This window comes from Echinops telfairi, unplaced genomic scaffold, assembly GCF_000313985.2.
Source record: "Echinops telfairi isolate 266 unplaced genomic scaffold, ASM31398v2 ScPeMD7_7356;HRSCAF=8355, whole genome shotgun sequence".
Lineage (NCBI taxonomy): Eukaryota > Metazoa > Chordata > Mammalia > Afrosoricida > Tenrecidae > Echinops > Echinops telfairi.
The window spans coordinates 1,999,832-2,020,050 of NW_022111256.1; the positions used below are offsets into that span (position 1 = coordinate 1,999,832).

At 50.9% G+C, this 20,219-nt stretch overlaps 1 protein-coding gene across 1 annotated transcript in view; it reads left to right on the forward strand.

The window, feature by feature from the left end:
* The window catches only part of VWF (von Willebrand factor), a 175,320-nt gene that overhangs the window by 73,770 nt on the left and 81,331 nt on the right, over positions 1–20,219 (forward strand). The window contains exons 17-20 of the mRNA XM_045296004.1: positions 4,587–4,681; positions 8,382–8,542; positions 16,163–16,266; positions 18,437–18,575. Coding sequence (XP_045151939.1) covers positions 4,587–4,681; positions 8,382–8,542; positions 16,163–16,266; positions 18,437–18,575 — 499 coding nt within the window. The remainder of the gene's footprint in view (positions 1–4,586; positions 4,682–8,381; positions 8,543–16,162; positions 16,267–18,436; positions 18,576–20,219) is intronic.

Sequence of the window (20,219 nt, forward strand, 5' to 3'; positions counted from 1 at the left end):
TGAGACGGAATAATGATAACACCCGCGATCCTGGCCAGGTCAGAGACATTAAGAATTCTCATCCAGAAAAGGGGATGGTGGCTTCCATTTGGGAGGGATTAGGGAAGGCTTCATGGAGAGGTGAGCTTCTGAGCTTGGGAAGGATTCTAACAGCCAAGCTGGGTAGAATAATGGAACGCGTTTTTTTTTAGCTGGAATAGAGGCCCAGAGACTAAACCGTATAAGGAGTGTTCAGTACCTACCCGGGTGGGTCCTCTGGTGGGGACATATGTTGTATGACAGAAAAATAAGATCCAAGGGAAATTGGCCGAAAAGGGGGTGTGGACTGATGCTTGAGCAGTAGGCACTGGAAGCCAATGGAAGGCCGAGGAAAAGCAGGGTCGCTGAGTGGCTTTAGGGAGTGGATTTGGTCTTGAATGAGATACGGAGGCAGGGAGGCCAGTTAGGACAGTGTTGAAATGACTGGTCCAAAAGGAGTAAGACCCGGACCAAGTAATAGTCCTTGGCATTGGAGAGTGGGACAAAGAAGTTCGCAGCCTTGAGGAAGTCGGGGGAGAGAAAGGACTCGCTGAAGATGGCTGTTGTCTTCAACTTGAAATTGGAACTGGGAGGACAGTGATGGCAAGGACAGCAAGAGGGCTGCCTGGCAGCAGAGCAGGCTTTGAAGAGGGACAATACGGTATTTGGTTTTGGCCTTCTGAGTCTGAATTACGAAGAAGGCATCTGGGTGAATGAATTCAGTAGTTTGAGTTAAGGGCTTGGAACTTGAGTGAGAGATTGGGTTGAAAAAAAATTGTATAGCAACCAACGGTTACAGCCAGAAGAGTAGCCGGGCTAGCTAAGGGGCGAAGAAGAGCAGAAAAGAGGACTGAGCCCAGAGCTCTGGGGAATGTTCAGAGGGCCACAGAAGGAGACAGAGGAGCTTGGGAGAGGCCCAAGAAAACGGCCAGTGAGAAGGGCGACCTCAGGCCAGTGAAAGGAGTGATCTCATGCTTCGGTGGTTTAATCTGGTGGTTTTATTACACTCATCTGGCTGCACTTTTCAAAGTGCTTCTCTCTGGGATCCAACATCAACAGTTAGGCAGGAAGGGACTGCCTTTTTAATAAGGAATTTGAGGCTTAGAGAGATGATCGCTTTCCCAAAGTCATCCAGCAAGTGACTGGAACCCAGGGACTCTTGAACCAGTGTTCTCGCCATGACTTATTGAAAAGAGGCTGGATCTGGCCATCAGAAGGCCCTGGCGGCCTCTACATCTCCGCAGTGTGTGGAGGGAAGAAGCTGGATGGTGGGAAGCTGGGCTGATCGAAGGACAGGAGGTGTGAATTTACCTGGTCAGTGGCACAGGGAAGGTGGGAATGGAAGGGGGCAGCCTCTGAGAGGGCGGGGCTGGGGAATGGCTTGGCCTCAAGCTCTTTGCACAGCTTGCTCACTGCTGACCTCTTCTGGTGTCTCCCGCCCGGCACCCGTGCTGAAGGTCATCTGTCAGCACGTCTCTTCCCTTTCATTTAGAAAATTGCATCTCTTGGATAATATATGCCAGAGGGAGCTCAGGGCTTGTTTTTATTTTTAATTCATTAGACAGCTCATCAGAGAATCAGCCCTGCTGGGGCAAATGCTGATGATGCCCTTGAAAAGGTAGTAACTTGTCATTGAGTTGATTCTGACTCACGTGTCAAAGTAAAAACTGTATGATGCTCTGCGTGTGCAATAGCTGACATCCATCTTATAGAAGAGATCACCAGACTTTTCTTCTGAGGTGCTGTTGGGTGGATTTGAACTGCCAAACTCTCGGTTAGTAGCTAAGCACAAGCCATTTGTTCCCCACAAGGTGGTAAGCAGGCGCTGACTCATGTGGCCTGGAGGCTATTCTGATCATTCACTTGGCCCTCCATCCAAATGGCCATCGCAGATGCTTGTGATCCAGACTGCCCGCACTGGTGGATTTTCATAAGTCGGCCACTGGACCTTTCTTCCAGCTTGGCTTACTCTGGAAGCTCTACTGGACCCTCTTCAGCACCCTAGTAACACGTACGCCTCCTTGGGCGGATGGGCTGTGCTCCCATGAGGTGTACTGGTTTGAACCCACTAGCTTCTCCGTGGAAGAAAGCTGTGGCAGTCTGTTTCTTTCAAGATTGACAGTCTTAGAAAAATCTCTGGGCAGTTCCACTCCAGCCTCTTGTGCGTGTAAAGTGACTTGACGGCAGAGGGTTAAAGGGAACACAGAACAACCTCGCCTTTTACACATACATGTTTAAGCAACCAGATATACCTTAACTCGAACAAAATCTTCTTAGTTGCCTATTGCTGCCCAAGAAATAACCCCCACACTTAGCAGCTTACAGCAACAAACGTCTATTATCTCACACCGATTCTGAAAGTCAGGAAGCCAGGAGCAATTTAGCTGGGTGGTTTTAACTCAGTGTTTCATAAGGCTGCACCAAGCTTCTGGCCAGGGCTGCAGTCCCCGAAGACCTGAGCAGGCCTTGACGGTCCAGTCCACGCTCACTTGGCTCTTGGGAGGAGGCTTCAGCTCCTCTTCATGTGGGCTTCCCCGTAGGGTGACTCATAATATGACTTATCCCAGTGAATGATCCAAGAGCAAAGGCATCAGGATGGAAGCCACCTGCCTTTTATTCGAGTGGCATAGAATCACTTCTGCCCTCTTCTGTTAGGCACACAGAACAACCCTGATACAGGGTGGAAGGAGAGGACACACAAGTGTGGACACCAGGAGGTGGGATCATTGAGGGCCACGTTGGGGTCTGGCTACTACAAAATTAGGTTCCCATGTTAATGGAGGGTATTAAATGGAGATGGGGGTGGGGTGGAGGAAAATTAAAGAAATGAAAACACAGACCCCCTCCTCCAAAGCTCGAGTGCTTTCTGCTAAGCCTTGCGTGGGAGTATGATGATGAGCAAGACCAGCCATTGTTTCTGTCCCCAAGGGTTGCATAGTCCCCTGGGAGAGACCATGTCAAGTCACAAGTGAGACTAAGTGCTGGGAAGAGCAGCGTGTGGTCTGTGGCAGCTGATAATGTGTGTCTCTGTGGCTGGAGGACGTGACACGGCACCAGAGACAGTGTGTATAGCAGCCCTTCCCTCTGTTGGGAGTATTGTACTTGTAATCGTAGAAGGAGGCCAGTGGGGTCGAGAAGGGAAAGGTAGGCAGGGTTAGATCACAGGGGCCCCTAGCAGGTCATGTTAGGGGCTTTGTCTTTATTCTAAGGCCTATTGGAAGGAAGCTACGGAAAGGGTTCAAGCGGGGCTGTAACATCACCAGATTTGGGTTTTGAAAATACAGTTGGCTGATAAGTTTAGTGTGTTTTGGAGAGAGGCAAGGGTGGGTAACAAACCAAACCAAGCTCACTGCCATCAAGTCCACTCTGACGCATGGTGACTGATAGGCACGGTGGGACTGCCTCTGGGGTTTCTGAAACTGTGACTCTTCACGGGACTAGAAAGCCTATATTTCTCCCGAAGGTTAGATCCAGGGACATCTGACAGGAGAGTCTTGCGTTGCCTGGGTGAGAGGTGATGGTAATTGGATCAGGAGCAGGAGTGGCTCCGAGAGGCAGAGGATCAAGAAGCCTCTTGATCAGATCTAGCAGCACGAGGTAACTCACGGAACAGAGGTTGATGCCGAGAGTCCCCTGGGCAGAAGTTTGCACAGAGCAGTGTAGGGTACTTGTTTATAAACATTATATGCTTAATGTTGGTGAGCAGGTGAGCAAGGAAAAATGTGTTTAAACGATGATGGGGCTGTTTTTGTGCCAGTTAATGCATTTCAATGGACAATACCACGAAGCCAGGTGAGTTCTTGTTTCCCTCTTTGGGTCCAGGTATCCTGGTGCTCTTCCAGACACCAGTCTGTGAGGTGTGGCTACATATGCCATAGTGACTTGGTGATGGCCCATGTGTACAGCGCGAGGTAGAGGCAGCACCAGCCAGGGATGATCCATGGGTGCTTGGATTGTGAAAATAAATGCAGATCCTATTCAGTGAACCCAAGCCCTGGAAGCAGACTGACTTTGTTTGGAAGAGCAGGCGTTCAGTTATGGACATGCCAAGTTTGAGATGCCTTTTAGACGCCAAAGGTGGCCATCTTGTAAGCTTTTGACTAAATGGGTCAGGGGCTCCAAGGAGAGGCCTGAGCAGCCGATGTAAATTTGCAAGCTATTTGTGTAATTGACGGAGCTTTGGACGACCATGACGTGTGAGGAAAAGAGAGCCAGCCCAGGATGGCCCTTGGGGTGCTGGCATGTAGAGGCCAGACAGAATGGGGTGAGATATTGTTGAAGCTGAGAAGGGACAAGCAGGGGTGTAGGAGGGAACCCAGGAACGAATTCCCCCCTGGAAGAACAGAGTGGTCCACAGTGATGGCTAACGTAAAAGAAGATCAGGAGAGAACAGAACTGTAAAAGATCCCGTTGTTTTTAGTGACACGAAGGCGCTTGGTGGCTTTGGCAAGCTGTGTTTGAGTGGAGTGCTGGGCCTGGCAGCCCTGTTAGAGCGACGGCGTGAGTGGGAGTTGAGGCCATGGAGACGCCAGTGTAGAAAACGCGGACTGAGACGTTTGTCTTTGCAGCTACTGCGAGGATGGTGTCATGCACTGCACCACAAGTGGAGTCCCGGGAAGCCTGTTGCCAGACATTGTCCTCAGCAGCCCCCTGTCTCACCGCAGTGAGTATTACACCCATAGTGGGCTCTTGGCATCCCTCCCTCCGACGGTGACTGCCTGGTGTGGGGGGTGGGGGTGGGGGTAGTTGGGCTGTACTGCCCGTGCCTGCGCCTAGCTCTGGCTTCCTCTAGGCTTGACCCAGTTTCTGCGTACGTGTGAGTGACCTTCAGTCCTAGGCATTTCTTTGCTGAGTCAAATTTAAACTATTGATTAAGGCATTTAAATTGTGATTATTGTCTTAACTTGTTATTGTAAATGGCTTGAAGGTCTACGGAGCAGATCGTCAGCTTCACATTCAACACTTCATCCATGTTTCCTCTCATCTCGTTTATTTCGGTACCCTCAGTAGACCATCTTGTGCCCCGCTTCCTGTCTGTGTGTTCTCTCTCCATCCTTCTTTCTTCTGAACTTGTCCTTGGATAAATGTTGCCTGTTGATCCCACTACTTCACGGATGTTCTCCTCAGAGACCTGCCTGTTGTTCGGCTGAAGGTGAGGTAGGGGTGAGATCAGTTCCAGACCTGACGGGTGTCCAAGGGCCACAGTCTCAGGGTTCCACGAGTCTCTATCCGGCCAGTCAGCCTGATATGTTGTTTCTGTTTTGAGTTTTCTTCCACATTTTCTCCTGCTCTATCTAGGACCTTCAAATGTAATCCCTTTCAGAGCAGTTGGTAGTGGTAGCTGGGGACTCTCTAGTTATTCTGGTCCCAGGTCATGGAGACTGGTGTTCATGTGGGCCATTAGTCTGTTTGCCTGATTGTTTCCATTTGTCCTTGATTTTCATTATTCGTCTTCCAGATATGGAGAGACCAATAGCCACACCTTAGATGGCTGCGCCCGACAGTACTGAAGTAGGATGAAGACCATTGTCTTTGTGTGCTACTTTGTGCAAGTTGACTTGGATGTCCCCTGAGGCCAATACCTCAAGGCATTTGGTCACAGCGAACAAGTATTTATACATGTGTCCTCTGTGTGCTCCACCATGTTCATGGATATATTTGTAGCACGAGGAAGTGTTTTATTTTGGGGAAGGAAAAGACTGAATTATATACAGGATTGATTCAGTGAGACTTCTGTTTTGCACATGGTGACCTAACCCAGGGAGCAACTGTGAGTTGCCCTGATTGTGATGAAAATCACGTTTGCTCTCCTTAGGTGGCCGGGTCTTCTGTGCGATGGGCATGCTGCTGAGGGTAGCTCTTTAGAACATGGATTTAAAGAGGAGGGTTTGGGCAATTGGTTTTAGCTTCAAGGTCCTATAGTTGCTTTATTGTTAGGGGCAAGATGCAGAAGGCTACGAGGGTCTGACCTTGCACTGGTAGAACGATATTCCTGTTGATGGATCATAGAGACTGCATCTGCTTCGAGAACGATGCTCCTTGCTTAGCCAGGACCTCTCTGCAAAGGAGGAGAATGGCATCATTAGGGAGAGAGTTGGGCTGTTTCAGCTTGACCTCATCTCTTTCCACCTTTGACTGTCCTTAAGGCTCCCTCTTGCTAATCATGGGCTCTCTGTGCCATGCTGTTTGGCTCTAGGTTGTCCGAGTGAGAGATTTGCTGACTGGGGGACGTCTGACTCGGGACGTCTCTCAGCTTAGAGTTGGGCCAAGATCCGAAGCCTGGGGATGCCTCACACATTGAAATCAGAACTCGTGACCCGTGATCCCCACATTCTTCTGCCTCTTGCCCGCTCTCTTGGTGTAACATCTTCCTCACGCCTTCTCTGTAGACCTGCCTTTCATACTTTCAGCCTCCCTTGCTTGAAGTCTTCCAGTCTGGTCCCTGGAAGATCTTATCTTTTTCTTTCTTTTTACCTTTCTTAAGTAAATCATTTTACTGGAGGCTCTACAGCTCTTGGAACAATCCATACATCAATCGTATCAAGCACATTTGTACCTATGTTGCCATCATCATTTCAAAAATAAACTCTTTCTACTTAGCCCTTGGTATTAGCTCCTCTTTTTTCCTCTCCCATTCTTGGGAACCCTTGATAATAGATAAGTTATTTTTATTTTCATATTTTACATCATCCGCTGTCTCCCTTCTCCCACATTTCTGTTGTTCATCCTCCTGGTTGGGGTGGTGGTGGTGGTGGTGGTGTTGTATGTCCATCATTGGGATTGGTTCCCCCTTCTCCCTCCACCTTACCCTTACCCTCATGGTATTGCTACTCTCATTATTGGTCCTGAGGGGTTTATCTGCCCTGGATTCTGTGTGTCAAGAGCTCTTCTCTGTACCAGTGTGCATGCTAGCCACTATTTACAAATTACAAATTTGTAGCCAGATTTGTAAGGTAGAACTGGGGTCATAATAGTGAGGGAGTGGGGATAAGCACTATAGGATTAGAGGAATGTTGTGTGTTTCATCAGTGCTATACTGCACCCTGGCCGGTTCATCCCTTCCTTGTGGCCCTTCTGTGAGGGGATGTCCAATTGTCTACAGATGGGCTTTGGGTCTCGATTCTAACACCCCTCATTGTCATCTAAATGATAGTTTATTTTCGGTCTTCTGATCACTGGTCCTTCTGACACCTCATGATCACATGGGCTGGTGTGCTTCTTCCATGTGGGCGTTGTTGTTTCCCTGCTAGTTGGCCCATTATTTAACTTCAAGCCTTTAAGACTCCAGACGCTATATCTTGTAATAGCTGGGCACCATCAGCTTTCTTCACCATATTAGCTTTGAAATTTCTAGAATTCTGTGGAGGTTTGGAAAAGCCAGATAGCCTTTTGAAGTTCTCACTTCCTAGCTTTTCTAAGGTCAGAAATTCTGACTTGTTCACAGGAGGGAGTAAGCGAGCTAAATGATGCTGAGCACTTGGGGGTTTTGAAAGAAGGGTACGGGCTCAGTCTCCCACTGTCGTCATTTATTCACTGAAATGTTGAAACCTACTAATTGCCAGGAAAAATGACCTCTCAATGAACAAAGTTGACAAACATTCTCATCTTCATGGAGCATATATTCTGGTGAGGGAGAGAGATGCACAGCCGATATAATTGGCCTAAGTAACCAAGGGCTCAAATAGAAAGTAAATGTTTAGAAAATGATGATGGCAACATATGTGCAATTATCCTTGATACAATTGATATGTGGAATATTGTAAGAGCTTTAAGCGCCCCCAATAAAATGATTTAAAAAAAGATATTTTAACTTTCCAAAAAAAGAAAAAATGAAAAGAATTCAAATAAGTAAAATACACAGTATGCCATCTGGTGACAGGTGTCGCAGAGAAAAGCAGAGCGTGAAGGGAGATAGGAGTGTTGGATAGGGCTGGGGTGTTGCAATTTTAAATAGAATGGCCGTGGATGGCCTCCTAGCGAGGAGCAAACCCCCCTTTAAAGACTGTGCTTCTCTTTCTACTCCGGCTGTAACCATTGTAGTAGGGGCGCTGCTGGGCCTTACCACGGATCCTTGTAGCTTGGGTCAGTCCTCCTGCTACAGCCGGATGGCGAGGGATGAAGAGTGGCGCCGTTAGAAAAATGCTGGGCTTGGCAGGGCTGCCGCCAGCCTAGGCCGGAGGTCAGCAGCTCAGGCTGCCATCCCTGTCCCACTCAGGCAGCCCATCTCAGGGCTACACCCGACCAAAGCTCGGGCAGTACTCTAGCTCAGCCCAGGGTCCTTCAAACCGAGTGACCACACTCGGGCCCAGAGGACAGTGTGGACGATAGATGATGCGTCACTCTTCGATTTTTCTCCCTCCAAGGCAAGAGGAGCCTCTCCTGTCGGCCCCCCATGGTCAAGCTGGTGTGTCCTGCTGACAGCCCCCGGGCCGAAGGGCTGGAGTGTGCCAAGACCTGCCAGAACTACGAGCTGGAGTGCATGAGCTCGGGCTGCGTCTCCGGCTGCCTCTGCCCGCCGGGCATGGTGAGGTGCTTGCCGCTGTCGTGCATCCTTCCCTTCCCGTTGTCCGTCTTCCTGCAGGCTGGGAGGAGTGAGGGGCTGTGCAGCTGACAACTGGCGGGGGTGGCAGGGCTACAGGGGACGAGGCCAGCGGCCAAAGTCAGGGAGGGTGCTTGGAGCGACGTGTTGGGGAGGTCCTGCTGAAATCTGACAGATACGTAAGAACTTAGCTCCCAGGGGTGCAATAAGAAGCGATGAAATGTTTCCAGAAAATACTTCGAAATCAGAAGAATTATGTCTACCAGGATTTCCCCAGGGGGCTGCCCAATACATTTCACTTTCCACTTGAAGAGAAGACATGGATGGCCTAACCACACTACTAATAAGCCACGGCCCTGTGAATCCCTTCTCCACACCGAGCCTTGTTTCGCTCACCCGTAAGGTGGGCTGGGCGGTCCTGGAGCTGTGAGCAGTCCATGGTTTTGTGACCGGGCTGCTGTCACACAGAGGGCAACCAGCCGTGCCTTGGGGCCACGTACAAAACATGGCCAGCAGACTCCTCTGCTCAGCCTCCAGCGTATGGCATCCTGACCGGGAGGGCTTTGTACGTCTTGGGTTCAGTCCTGGCAGATGGACACAAGGCTAGCCTAAATGCTGTGGAGCCGCCAAACCTCTTGCCTGCTGGATTTCGACCAGTGTGGGGAACAGGCAGCAGTGCCCTGCACCAGGAGGGGGGCTGACTGCACTGCTTTGTCCGTGTTGGCTGCTTTCTGCCTCTCCTACTCAGGTCAAGATCTACAGTGAGGGACTGGGCGCACCCTGCCCTCATTTCCATCGGCCATGGCTGAATCATTTCGACCTGGTTCGAAGCCCTGCGTACCTTTCTCCCAAGTCCAATCTTAGGCTTGTTTTCTATGAAATATATTATGTAATTCCAGATTCACTTCTTTCAAATGCTTCCTGTCTTCTTGCTTTCCCTTATTCCAAATCGCTATACTCAAAACTGAATGAGTGGCGCTGGGCTGGTGTGGGGGCCAGGGTGGGAGAGGGCGGATGGCTGCAAAGGGACCTTCCCAAGTCCCTGGCTTTGGTGTGAGGGGCTGTGGGGATTGTCTCTGTTCTGTAGGGAGAACTTTGGCTCATCACCAGAGTCCTTGAGGAGGGCTGGGATGTGGAGTTTGTGCAACCAGGTCTCTTTCGAAACAGAGAGAGAAGGTTGTATTAGTTCTCCCCTGAATGTCCCCTCTGCCTTGACCTTTAGAGATTCTGGAAATGCTTTTGGTAATAGGGGGGCTAGAGTTTGGCCCCTGAGCATCTCAGAACTTGAGGCCTTGCTGGGTCTCTTAGTAGTAAGTGGATATTCAAGGCGGGTCTCTCAAGAGGGGAAGTCAGACCTGGGTAGGGACGAGAAATAGGAGAGGAGAGGGAGAAGGTTCTATATTGTTCTTTTTGTCCCCAGGCCTTTTATTTTTAATTGTCTCAGAGATTGGGGTGGGGGTGGGGCACGACTTACTGTCCTCTTACCCTGTCACAACGAGAGAGACTGCTGACAGCAGAGAAGACACAGGGGAGGAAAGAGGCCCCACCTAGGAACTTGTTCAGCATCAGGGACCCCCTTCAATGAGTTTCTCTTTTTCCTGAGAGAAGAACCTAAGTTCGCCTTAAATATCCGAACCACAGCCGCGGCCTGATGGTTCCAGAGCCCAAGAGGTGAGGGCAGCTCCCAAGCCCAGGGAGCAGACGGCTATGAGGAGCTAGCTCACGTTGTGTTCCTGCAGGCCTCTGGCTGCATCCTGCACATCGTCAGTGCTTGGAGACCTGGTATAGAACTAGGTGACGCGCACGTCAGCTGACTGTGGGAGATCAGAATAAACGCACAAGTTCATATTGTCCGGGATACGGTTATTTTCACAAGTGCTTCATTTTGATGCTGATTAATGTGCAAATGGCCGCGGCCAGATTTGGCAGTGCTGCACAGGCCGTGTAATTTATTAAGTGCATGCAGCATGCTGGCCGCAGTGCAAGACATGTGTTCTTGGCTCTACTGAAAACAAAATGGGCCTGGGAAAGCCCCCTTTGGGTCCATCTGATGGCGCAGGCATTATACCCAGGGACATTTTTCCGGCCAGCTGGTCCTCTGGGTGAGACAGGGAGCTGATGGCCTGTTACCAAGGGCTTTGGGGGGCGTGGGGCCCGGGATCCTTCCTGCCGAGAATTCTAAAGGGGAGGGGATTGACTTGTTTTTGGGGACAGCTCCACATAGAGCAGAAAAATCCCCCAAGGAGCAGTGGGAGGGTTGTGCTGTTAGCTCAGGTCTCACGACTTTCAGGCGAGGTGACTTTGCACCATCTTGAATCCTCTTGCCCCATCCCAGCATCCTCAGCTGTAACATAGGCTCATGGTCCATGTTCTGCCCTCAGCCCTCGCTGGCTCCGGGCACAAACGAGATGAGTGTGAAAACATGTTTAAAACCTGCAGGAGCAATAGAGTCATAAGAAATCACTCCTCTGGTACAAACAGCCAAGGTGGAGACTCAGAGATGCCCCCAGACGGCACCCCTTCTTGCCTGGGGAGGGACCCGGGCTCTTATCTCCAGCCTCTTAAATTTTTCTTATTAGACAACAATCGTGCTGTGACTTTGTCACAATGTCAGCTAGGCTGCTCAAAACGGGCTCTTTATGGCCCGCACTCTGAGCAGCCCTGCTCTAGCTGCTCTCTGGCCTGCACCGCAACGCTCCACGCTGACCATTGGTTTCTGCTCAGCAGTGCCTGCTTCTGACGTGACCCGGGCCCCGCACCTGCTCAGAGCAGAGGTTTCTGGTCCTTCCCACAGGCGGGGGCCCTGCCTGCTCCTGCCCCAATGAAAGGACGGCTTTAGAAAAGTGGTCAGCGTCACCACAGGCGGCTGGCAAAGGTGAAGATGCTGGCAGGCCAGGCATGGAATTCATGCGACAGCCTTCTGGGTTTAAACCCTGGCCCTCGATGTTCGCCTGCAACCCGCAAGCCTTGGTGCCTTCCTGTTCTCATGGCAAAGCTTTGGCTAGCAGCAGTGTGAAGATTGAAGATGAAAGAGGCAGGCCCTCGGAAGGTGCTTAAGAAGCAGAGGTTTAGTGACAAAGCAGTGGCACACGACTGCTAGCCTAAGGTTGTAACTCACTCAGGGGCACCACGAGAGACCGACCACCTGGTGACCAGCTGGTACAGTCCAATTGTGCAGTGGCGCACTGTGACCCATGGCGTCCGCCATCCCAAATCAAAAATCCACCCAGTGGCAACAAGGTTTTAAAAAGATTTACAGTCATCACTAGTCTACTAAGTTCGTGGAGGAAAACCAGGAGCGGTATTATGAGCAGAGGAGCTATAGGGAATCAGTCAGCAGGCATAAGGAACAACTGTAGAGACTCATGTGTTCATATTCTGAGACCCTGGGTCAATAAAATGAGGGGGTCAGACAAGACTATGTCTCAAGCTCTTTCTTCATTTCTTTGTCTTTTGTAAATCATTTTATTGGGGCCTCATACAAACTTATCCCAATCCATACATACATCCATTGTGTCAAGCACATTTGTTGCCATCATCATTTTCAAAACATTTTCTTTCTACTTGATCCCTTGGTAGCAGCTTTCCACTTTCCCCCCCTCCCTCCCCTGTCCTCCCTCCCTCATGAACCCTTGATAATTTAGAAATTATTATTTTTTTCAGTCTTACACTGACCGATGTCTTCCTTCACCCACTTTTCTGTTGTATACCCCCCTGGGAGGAGGTTGTCTGTAGATTATTGTGATCGGTTCCCCCTTTCTCCCCCCACCTTTTCCTTACTCTCCTGGTATTGCTATTCTCATTATTGGTCCTGAGGGGTTTGTGTGTCCTGGATTCCCTGTGTTTCCAGCTCTTATCTGTACCCGTGTACATGCTCTGGTCCAGCCAGATTTGTAAGGTAGAATTGGGGTCATGATAGTGGAGGGGGGAGGAGGCATTAAAGAACTAGAGGAAAGGTGTATGTTTCATTGGTGCTATACTGCACCCTGACTGGTTTGTCTTCTCCCCGCCACCCTTCTGTAAGGGGACGTCCAATCGCCTACAGATGGGCTTTGGGTCTCCACTCCGTACTCCCCCTCATTCACAATGATGTGATTTTTTTGGTTCTGGGTCTTTGATACATCTCAGGACCTTTCATCAAGTTTTAAAAGCTTCGTGTACTTGCCCCAAGTGCCATTCTTAAGTCACAGTCTTACCGGCTTCCATTAGGTGGCAGCAAAGCACCGAGTACAATCTCTGGACCCCAGTGGCGCTGTGGGTCTAAGGGCACCGTGATGCAGTTCAGAGCTGGGAGGAACCCTGGGGACCCGCTGTTTCAACCGCCCTATCAGGAGGAAGCCGAGGGAAGACAGGAAGCAGCCAGCTCAAGAGTGTGTAGTTACTTAGTGGGAACTCTGGCTTCTTGATCTCAGATGAAGGCTTCTTCCTCTCTACTGTCTGCTTCCTTCCCGGAAGCCAGGTCTCTGGACCAAGTGGGGCATACATCCCCTCTGACACCTCCAAACCAAGCTCACTGCCAACGAGTTCATAACGACTCACAACAAACCGATACGGCAGGGAAGACCTGCCTCAATCACGTACTGCTATACGGAGCCCCTTACCTGCCCAGCTCCCATTTAGGCCGTGGTCCACCCTAGACTTTCTCGTTCTATCTCTGTTAATTTCTTCGTGTCATCAGATCCTCTGGTGCTGATGTTGACGGCTGGGCTGGTGTCCATTCATCTTCTTGTCTGAGTCAGCGCGCCTCAGGCTGCAGTGTGGACCGGAAGCCCATCCATCTCCTTGTAGGTTCTGTTTTGTCTCCTCTCCACGGCACTGGCACCTTCGTCAATGCCAAGGTCCTATTTGAATGGGTTCACCCATGAATTCATACTCTCCCTGGACTAACATTAGCCAGGACAGATGGGTGCCCCGCTGTCACACCCCGTGAACTGTCAGGAGGGTTCATTGCATCACAGAGTCAGCCGTGTCACCAGATTGCTTTCTTTCTAGCGTTTGGCTGGCTGCCATCTCATGTGAGGGCTCAGCAGGAGGGGGCCGTCAAGGCTGGGGTGGTGGCTGTGTTACTCGTGGTTAAGTGGGGGGTTGAGTTTCATACCTACTGAGGGCGTCTGTGTGCCCTGGGACTCACAGTTTGGTAGGGGAAGGGCTGCCTGGGCCATGGATGTATGTGGCTTTTGGTCAGTGGCTGAGTATCTGCAAGCCCTCACCCACCCCGCTTGAAGGCAAGTGGGGAGCATATGTTTTTCTGAGGTGAAGTGGGAAGATTCTGTTCTCTGGAATCTACCCCATGCATCATTTTGTGTCAGGTAATGTTTCTGGCTGACTTCTCTCCATTAGCCTTAGTACTGAGCCAGGGAGAACATGGAGGCCCCCCTGTCGGCATGGGTCAGTCTTTCCTACAGTAGCCACCAGGTGGCAGGTCTCGGGCTTACACTGGACCGGAAGAGGAATCAACACCAATGACATGACAGCCTTTGAGGACTCTGGTAGACAACCCTTCAGCCCTTCCCTGGTTCTCATCAAACTGCCATCTCCCCTAGTGGGCAGGTGCTAAGCTCGTTGTTCTCCAAGAACAGTAGTGGCAGGAGGTAAGACCCACCAGGAATGCAACCTGCATCTCCCCTGCTGCCCGCACGGCACTTCCATACTGCATTCACCACCAGACCTTTAGGGGTCTGGGACACCTTTTGAGGCTGGGCGGAAGTGGTATTGAAATAGTGGAGGTTTTCCATCATATCTCCAGCTCTCCCAACACCCCCCCCCCCCAACACTCCTAAACACACACACACACACACACACACACACACACACACACACACACACCCCTGTGGCTCAACCTAAGACCTCTCTCCTGGGAACTCAGGCTTATCTGGACTGTGGCTGGTTCATAATGGAGCTTCCTGTCCCACCTGTAACTCTAGAGCCAAAGTGGACAGGTCCTCTCTTGCAGGTGACCGGGGGCTGTTTTAGAACAAGCAGAGCATACCTTCTGGAGCGGGGACAGAGCAGATTCACATTTGGGGGTCAGAGTAGGCTCACCCAGTTCTTCCGAGTCCATAGAAGCCAGTGGTTCTTGGTTCTCATCTCCCCACCCCCTACCCCAGCCCCAATAGCCCAAAGAGTATAACAGGTTCACAGCAGTGGCCTCCAGCCATGGGCAAGCCCACATGGAAGGGGTTGTAGAGTGAGGAGGCGGGGGATGAGGAGGGGGCATGTGTGGCATGAGAAAGCCCCAGGCCTTGGTTTTGGGGTGCTGTTAAGCTGCTCCTGACTCAGGGCGACCTCCTGTGAGTCAGAGTCGACTGTGCTCCAGGGGTTCTCATCACCCGATAGTTCTGGAAGCAGATCACCAGGACTTTCTTCCGAGGTACCTCCAGGTGGACCTTAAGTTCTAACCTTTTGGTTAGCAGCTAAGAGCCACCTAGCTTCTCTGCCTAATTCCAACATTCATCTTTCACCCAAGTGTATTAAGTGCATATTAATTTTATAACATGTCTTCATTTTATTCAAATATAAACATAATTCATCTTCATTGAAGAACATTTGGAAAAATAATTAAAAAGTTTTAAAAAAGGCAATTCCTTACTTCCTTCTCTCAGCATGCCACTTGGAGGCAACTTCTGTATTTCCTTTTCATTTTTTTCAAATTATTGTTACCTTTCTATCTAGCTAATGTGTTTCATGGCTGGAACCATAGGTATATACAGTTTCCTTCTTTGTTTGACAAATGAGCAGCACGCATATTTCCCAAGGGCCACTCTAAGACTCCATCAGAGTCAGTCCTTTTATGGATTGAGTCATTGTCTTGTTGTTGGACTCTTGATGGTTTGTATTTGTCTGCAGTGATAAATAGTGCTCCATTAATCCTTATTCAGAGCTCTAAGAATTTCCTTTGGATAAATCCTCCAAGTGGATTTAGTGTGTATAAGGATATGTGCAAAGACCCCTGGTGGCACAACAGTTAAGTGCTGGACTGCTAATTGAGAGGTTGGCAGTTTGAAGCCACTCGCTGGTTCTACAGAAGAAACACCCAGTGACCTGATGCTGTAAAGATTGCAGTCTAGACAACCCTCTGTGGCTCTTCTCCTCTGTCTCATAGGAGCCCTGGTGGCATAGTGGTTACATAGGGGGCTGCTCAGTGCAAGGTCAGGGGTTCAAAACCACCAGCTGCTCCTCAGGACACAAAGAAGGGTTTCTCCTTCCATGAAGAGTTGCAGTTAGTCTCCAAACCCAGAGGGCAGTTTTTCTCCGTCCTATAAGGTCACTATGAACGGGCATCAACTCGACGATAGTGAACTTGGTTAGAGTCTGAGACGCAGTCTCATGGGTCACCACGAGCTAGACCTGATTCAGGCACACGAGAACACCAAGAAGCTCTGACACACATGTTACTGAAGCGTCTTCACAAAGGTGTGCCAGGGCCCACTCCTCCATCAGAACGTCTGTAGCTGGGAGACCGCGGTCACCAAGCACCAGCAGGCAGAGGCGCCCTGTCCCATACTGGCCTGTGGTCCTGGGGCTGCCCTCTCACTGTGCGCAGGCCCTTCTGGGCCTTAGATCAGTCACTATGACTCCCATGGCTTTTCTGTTCTTTTCCTTCAGGTCCGGCATGAAAACAGATGCGTGGCCCTGGAAAGGTGTCCCTGTTTCCATCAGGGCAAAGAGTACGCCCCCGGGGAAGTGGTCAAGATTGACTGCAACACTTGGTGAGGCTCTGGGATGGGGGCATTGCAGGGGGGCGAGGGTGGGGGTGGAGGAGTTGGGCATGGGGAGTAGAGGGGAGTATAGCCATTGGTGGGAAAGTGAGGGGAAACAGTTGTGACCACAGGCCGTTGGCACTGGCCTCTAGCGCGCTGTGGGATTCTTCTCTGTGCCTGTTTCTCTGTCTGTAAAATGAGGCAGCACTGTCACGACGCCCTGCCTGGAAACTCTCCTAGCGATCCGTATTTTCACATAACGCGAAGGTCTGGTCCCCGCATTAGTTATTGTCTCATGGTACCAATCTGGCAAATGTTTCTTCTGCTGCCTCAGAAGCTTTCTTATGTCATGGCCCTGCTTGATGCTCACCCTCATGAAGAGATCACTGAAGATATGGGTGCTGTAACAAAGTGTGGTGAAGAAACCAGATGGTACCTGGCTATCAGAAAGAATAGCTTCTGGGGCCTTAAAGGCTTGTCTTTGAACAAGCATCCATCTAAGTGAGGCGCCAACTAAGTCCACATGGAGGAAGCACACCAGCCTGTGTGATGCAAGGAGCGCAAATAGTAAAATCCAAATCTGAAGGAGGGAGTAGGATCAGAGCTTAAAATCTGAACCCGTTTTCAGAAGGCTGTGGATGACAGTGGAAGCCTAAAGATCCGTTTGTAGGGTCCACACATGAATGAAGTCTCTGGTGAATCCCCTCCAACCATATTGAGGGTTGTGAACAGCCTTGTTACCAGACAGCATCGTAAAGCCGATTATGACAGGTGTAATTAGGTTAACATGTATTATCTTATTATTTGATCTCCCTTTTGGCCCATTTTAAAGTTGTTTGTTTTTAAAAAGTGGCTGGGAAATACATGTGGATTAAGCCTGTGGGGGAATCCCCTCTGATCATAGACCAGGGATGGTGAATAGCCTTGCTGTCAGGCAGAGGGCCTTGGAAAGTGGATTGCTACAGATGCAGTTAGGCTAACATTTAACACCTTATCATCTGATCTCCCTTGACCCATTTTATGGGGGCCTCACAGGGGAAGTTGGGTGGGAGGGGGATGGGGAGCTGATAACAATGAGTACAAGGAAGACTAATTGTTCTAAGATTGATTTCAGTGATGATTGTACAACTCTTCTTACTATGATCAAACTACTGAATTGAAAGGTAGGTGAATTATATGCCAATACCTCCCTGTTAGTTAAAAAAGAGAAAAGCTCACCAAAGGGCAGAGTCAGCCGCGGGCAAGGTTGGGTGGGTTAGGGCAGACGCAGCAGAGCAAGAAGCCCAAGGAGGGAGGGAGGGAGGTACTTCACGGCACACCGAGGAGACCGCGGTGGAGGAGCTGGATCAGAATGTGTGCACATCGTTGGATGTAATTCATAATAAATCGTCTTGAACAAGTTTTCAAAGGGGAAATAAAAGCGTATTCAAAGAGCCCTTGTCATGGCGGCTTAGGCAGGGACCTCCTTAAGGGTAGTTAGCGTTCTTTTCTTTTTTCTCCCTCACTCCATCAGCCGCCCTGCCTTTGACCGCTGGGCCATTCCTGCTTCCATGAGAGGCCTGTGTGGACAGTCAGGAAGGGATGGGGCCCCCGAAGGGATGTAACTGTCTTTGGGGCCTGAGGTCTGAACTTACCACCTCTGACGCACAGAGTGGGTGTCCTGATGTCAGCTCTGGTTACAGGGTGGCGTGCGCGGCAGTTGGCAAATCACCATAGATTTAAGCATGCAGCTGTGTACACCCAAAACCTCTCCCTGCACAGGGTCATGGCCCATTATGTTCTCCCTGCCCGCCCCTCTTGGTTTTCCTCATTAGTCTCAGATGGATTGCAACCTCCTGGAGACCCGGAGGCCACACCAACTTTAGAACATCTATGGCTAAGTGGTCCAATAAGAATGCTGCTTCCTCTCTGGCTGCCTTCTTCCCACCTCCGTGCCTCAGTTTCCCTTTGGTGACTTCTCTCGCTCCTTTTGGTCCGGGCTCTGAAATGCATACATGACACCAGCAAGCCCTCCATGAGCTCATGCTGCCAGGCTCCAAGGCCATCTTCCTCCGGGGGGAGCCCCCTGGAGGGCTGGGGAGCCCCCTGGAGTAGACATTCTCCATCCTCTCCTCCCCAATGCTTGTGAGTGCCTCGTGCAGGCCGCCTAATGGGCCATCTTCCCCATTACTGTACCTAGTGTCTGCCGGGACCGGAAGTGGAACTGCACGGACCACGTATGTGACGCTACGTGCTCTGTCATGGGCATGGCCCACTACCTCACCTTTGACGGGCTCAAGTACATGTTCCCGGGGCAGTGCCAGTATGTCCTGCTGCAGGTGAGGTGTGGGCAGGGGGGCTGGTGCTGTTTGTCCTTGGGAGGAGGTGGAAGGTCCCTGCGATGGGGATTCTGGAGCGCGGGGGCAGGGGTCCACATCAAGTTCTGTCCATAGAGACTCTGGGGGCCGGTTTCTACTGGAGCAGCTTGCCAGTTCCTGGAAGAAGTTCATGAAGAGGCAGTGGGCCCGAGACGCCAGTGTGGGCTCCTTTCCCTCCTATCACCGCTCCCCCCAGACTTGTAGGAATGATAAGAGTGCCTTTCTGCACCCTTTTCATTTCTACAGCAACAGGCTTCAGAACTGGGAGGCGGCAGGGCGCTGGGGTCACAGACAAGTCACTGCCTGGCGACAGGGGAAAGGGCCAGGCGATCCTGGCCTCCCCCTGCCCAGAGCATGGATTCCTGTAAATTTCTCTCTCTGGGCGATGCCAATTGGGTAACTGAGGAGGTTGGAGTTCTTTTCTCACCAGGGGAGAGAGCTCTGCTCCGAAGCTTTAAACAAATGTGGTCTCCCAGCTCCATTCCCGAGAGGAGGAAGGGATTTGCTGTGGTCTGAAGAAGGGACCACAAGCTTTGGGGCCTCTGCCCCAGAGGATGTGTTGTGGACCCCATGAGTCAGTGGCCCTGTTGTCTGGGTGCTCCACATGCAGACTGTGCTAGCCCTGGGACAAGAGCAACAGCAGACCCACGGCCTGGCCCAGGGTGCTGGGCAGACCCAGTGACCTTGGGGAATTTGTTCTCCAAAGCACTCCCCAGGTGATACGTGCAAACCCTTCTTTTGGTGGACTTCGGTTCACGTCCTCAGTAGCAAAAAGAGGTGACAGCAGTTTGGGGCTCAACTACTGAGCCAGTTTCAAATCAGGGCATCAGGAAAAAGAACCAGTTCAGTGCAAGTAGAAACAGCTGGTCAGTATCTACCGCCTCCCACTGTTCTCCTGCAGGGCAGAGCTCCCTCAGTCCTTTCCAAGAGCCCCCTGTCCTCGGGCGCCCCTTGCACATTGCCACGAGTCCCAGGGTGGCTCCAGTGATAAAGCACTTGGGTTACGAAGCGAAAGGTTGGTGCTTTGACTCCCACTGGAGGCTCCTTGGAAGAGAGGACCGGTGTCTAAAGGTCACAGCCATGGGAATTCTGCAGACTAAAATGAACTATGTACTAGGGCCCTTGCAACGGTTCATGGAAAACAGACCAAAAAATGATGGCCTTTCCCCATGAACCCTGGCTCCTCCTTGTGTGTGTGTGTCTGCACCCTACTCGGCCTCATAGTGCTGCTTGAGTCTCACTGGACTCACTGGCACTGTCTTGTATGTGTCCATCTGGAAAGGCCAACGGGCCCCAAGAGTGGTTCTATCACACCTGGGCGCCCCTGGGTCGGAAGTGACTTGGTGGCCCCTGGTGCTTGCTTGCTTCCCTTGAGGCCAGCTCTGTCGTCCCCTTCCGACCCTCTGCCCTGCCTTTCTCTTTCTCTTCTCCTTTCCTCCTTTGGATTCAGCTCTATCTCAGCTGGTGACCCGAGCACGTTGGCAGTTGGCTTGTACATTTGTTTCTTCTTTTAACCTTTATGACAATCCCATTAGCCTGGTGGGTCCTCATCAGTGCAGGGGCAGATGGAGTACATGTGGATGTGCGTGTGCGTGTGCGTGTGCG